Source organism: Synchiropus splendidus, chromosome 5 (genome assembly GCF_027744825.2).
Source record: "Synchiropus splendidus isolate RoL2022-P1 chromosome 5, RoL_Sspl_1.0, whole genome shotgun sequence".
Classification (NCBI taxonomy): Eukaryota; Metazoa; Chordata; class Actinopteri; order Syngnathiformes; family Callionymidae; genus Synchiropus; species Synchiropus splendidus.
In genome coordinates, this window is record NC_071338.1 from 7,960,001 (window position 1) to 7,964,011 (window position 4,011).

At 43.9% G+C, this 4,011-nt stretch overlaps 1 protein-coding gene across 1 annotated transcript; it reads left to right on the top strand.

The window, feature by feature from the left end:
• The first annotated feature begins 640 nt into the window (after window positions 1-640).
• irx3a (iroquois homeobox 3a) lies at window positions 641-3,025 on the top strand. Its single transcript, XM_053865666.1, has 2 exons — window positions 641-1,097; window positions 1,361-3,025. Exons 1-2 carry the CDS (start codon window positions 879-881, stop codon window positions 2,360-2,362), a joined length of 1,221 nt encoding a protein of 406 aa, XP_053721641.1. The 5' UTR covers window positions 641-878; the 3' UTR covers window positions 2,363-3,025.
• Window positions 3,026-4,011: the final 986 nt, after the last annotated feature.

Below are 4,011 nucleotides of genomic sequence, written 5' to 3' on the forward strand. Positions count from 1 at the left end.
ACTCGATCATTCTCTTAAAAACGTTTGTCTATAATATATCTGTAAGAAATTCGATTTTCGATATGAAATCACATTTTAATTGCGCAAATGGTCTCCAAATAATATTAAATAAGATACATTTCTTCAGTTAATCAATATTTGGCCTTTAATAGCAAACTATATTTGAAATAAAATATAATTAAAATGATGGTTTAATGCCATAATGTGACTGAGCGGATGACGATTTAATTCTCCACAATATAACGGTCACTTTTTATCACATCTTTCTCGAAAAAAAAAACATTTATAGCGCATAAAAGAACAGGTTACAGCGTTTAAAAGTGAAATGACAATAAATTGAAATTTAATGTCTCTCTTTTGTATGTGGAATCTATGGAGATGACCAGAGAAAACCGCGATTCAACACTCAAAATAAATGATTAGCATGACTTCAAATGTGATTGCGCTTCCAGCGACGTCAATGCGGGAGAGGGAGGGAGGGAGGATGAGGAGGGGGAGGAGGATGCAGGCGGGCGGGAGGGAGGGAGGGAGAGAGAGCGCTGTTTGGTGCGCGCCGCGCATGAGAAGGGGTGAGATTTAAGAAATAGGAGGGGCTTCTAAACGACTAGAAATGTCAATCTGAGCAAGGGAGTCCCAATAATCTAAAGCAATCTGTAAGGACCTGACCTTAGTCCATCCAGATCAATAGGGAAGTGCGGGTGGAGAGAAGGAGAAGAAGAACCAGGGCGACACCGGATCGTTTACACTGGAAATATAGACTTTCCTCTCCTGCACCTTTTTTCTTGCTCCAACAAAACACACAAAAAAGTGGATATCGAGGCAAATCTCTTGCTTTGTGAGCTCAGAGAAGACTTTTCCTCTCCCCCTTTCCTGCCACCATGTCTTTCCCGCAGCTGGGATATCAGTACATCCGACCGATATACCCTCCGGAGCGGCAGGGGATCGCCGGCAATGCCCGGGCCGGGACGGAGCTGAGTCCGTCCGGCGCGCTCTCCAACGTGCTCTCCTCCATGTACGGATCTCCGTTCGCCGCAGCCGCGCAGGGATACGGAGCCTTCCTGCCCTACTCCAACGACATTTCTTTATTCAATCAACTGGTAAGTGTTTTGGGGGGGAAAAGCAACAACTTTTCTTCAACTTTAGCTCAGGCCAAAGTTTGTGACTGAACTTCGTTGCCGAGTTAAAAATTAATAGCGCAGAAAACCGCCGGAACTGCCTTGACATTTCAGCTGCAGTGAATGCATTCGCAGTTTTAGGGGGTGTTTGAAAGTGAAAAAGTTAGGATTTAACTGGCGTCTTCAAGCGTGGTGTTTATGGAATAATTCGGGGTGATTATTAACGGTTTCCCGTCTTTCCTCAGGGAGCTCAGTACGAGCTGAAGGACAGTCCCGGGGTCCAACATCCAGGGTTCGCCCACCATCACCCTGCTTTTTACCCATATGGCCAGTATCAGTTCGGTGACCCGTCCAGACCCAAAAATGCCACCAGGGAAAGCACCAGCACCCTGAAGGCCTGGCTCAGCGAGCACCGCAAGAACCCCTACCCCACCAAAGGTGAGAAGATCATGCTGGCCATCATCACCAAAATGACCCTGACCCAGGTGTCCACCTGGTTCGCCAACGCCAGGAGGAGGCTAAAGAAGGAGAACAAGATGACCTGGACCCCCCGGAACCGCACCGACGAAGAGGGCAACGTGTACCCCAGCGACCATGAGGGGGAGGAGGGGGACAAGAGGGAGGACGAGGAGGAGATAGACCTGGAGAACATCGACACGGAGAATATCGAGAACAAGGACGACTTGGACGATCAGGACGATTTGAAACTTGACGGTAGAAGCGATTCGGAGATTTCAGACGGCTATGAGGATTTACACGGGCCGGAGCCGAGGTTTGCGGGGAAAGAGGGCAAAGAGCTGGACAGAAGAGCAGGGCCAGGAGGCGAGCACTTCCATCACATCCACCACCACTCCTCTTTGGACCTGAAAGCGGCGCAGGACTCGCTCAAACTCAACCCCGCGTCTGTCAACTCACCACCGTCAGAGAACAACCCGGTGCCCAAGCCCAAAATCTGGTCGTTAGCGGAGACAGCCACGGCACCGGACAATCCCCGCAAATCCCCGCAGATGAACAACTCCAGCATCATCGCCCCGCACAGACTCATCTCCTCCTGTCCCGTTGGGAAAATCCAAAGCTGGACGAACCGAGCTTTCTCGGCGCACCAGCTGGCTTTACTGAACTCGAACCACTATCTGGGACTGGCGAACCAGGCCACTGCCACCAGCTTGGCCCTGTACAGCAGCAGCAGGCAAGCGGATGACAAGAGTTCAGAGAGTCCAGTCACAGGTACAAACCCACGACACTGAGACCCGCATGTAGACATCAAGAATAAACAAAAAAAAGACACTCTCCATCATCCATTTCTGTTATTTTTGAACTCCTCTGCTTGCAAATGAAGAGTATTGCTGCGATGCGTGTGTGACAGTGTGTGTGTGTGTGTGGCTTTGAAGGATGACCGATCAAACCAGAAAGCATTTAAAGTATTTAAATTTTATTTCCCTTCTTCTTTGTCTTTCCTTTCTATTCGTGTCGCTCACAAAGCCCTGGTTCGACTTTAATGGTCATAATTTACTTAATGATAACGCTTTTTTTGGCTGTTTTTAATTAGGAACTTTTAGTGCCTTGAATGCAGAGAATAACAAGAAGCATTTCATAATACTGAATTAAATGGATAGATTGGATTTTTCTCACGTCTCGTCAAGGCAACGTGAACCCAAAGCAACTTTGTATTCGCCAGGCCCTTTCCGCTTATTTTTATTTCAACACGGAATGTAAAATAAAACAAAAAAAAATCTCTGTATATTGTAAAAGCATGTCCTGTGTAAAACTGTAATAATGTATGAACCTGTAGTTTGTGAGTTATTTTTTTCCCTCCTCCTTTTTTTTAATTTTTATTATTAAAATGTAAGTTCTGTGATGTTTTTTTGTATATAAGTTCAGAATATGTACATACTTGTGAACCAAAATTGTACAAGAAAGTCTATATTTTTGGCTAATAAATGAATTGCTGCAACTTTAAGCTACGGATGTGGTTTAATGCCAATGTGTGTGATTTTAAAAGCATTTGATCGCCGCTAGCTGCGATGAGAAACGATTTATCTCTCTTTCCTGAAGAGCTGAATTGGGAAATGAGGGTGCGCTTCACGGACCGGGCCGCATTTGGACGCCTTTTACACTCAAGATTCTGAAATCATTATGATATCTGTAAGCTTGTGTTTATTCCTGGAAATATGTTTCAAATATTTTATCACCAAGAATCGCATTTATTCCTATATTTCTCGACATTTATTTTGTCGCACTTGCCGCGCTGTGATCATTTACATGAGAGCGCTTATCTGAGTTTCTGTAAACTTGGTGTTGGAGCTCCCTCTACAGTCACCACGGAGTCCGATTGCAGGAACACACACACTCACACACATACCTCACACACTCGTGGAGATAATTATTATTTATTTTACACCACCCCATTATAATTAATCTAGCATTGTGAATAATTTTTGGCGTTTAGTGATGTCGGACAAGCGACTTTATCTATTGCTTTTGGGAATACAAACTCAACAGTTTTATTTTCTTCCCTTTTCTTTTTTTATTAAAAAAAACCCTCCAAACTCGATATACACTTTCTTTTTCTTTCATTCTTATTTGTCGACAATAAATAAATAATTTTCCATGTTTAGGCCTGACTGAGACTGAGCCTAAATACGTATTTAGATATGCGATACGCCTGCGAACATCCTGGATTAAATTAAAATACGCAAATGACAAACGGATGAAAAATATGTATTACAACGTAGTTGTTTTTAAGCTACATTTTGTTTCGTTTCACTCCTTAAAAATATATATTAGTTGTCCATTTCCGTCTGAGCGGGGAATGAAGGCGTCGCTTGGTGGAATTTAAGGTCATACATTGTGCATTACTTTAAAGTTGTATGATATTTTGGCGAAAGGGAAAAAA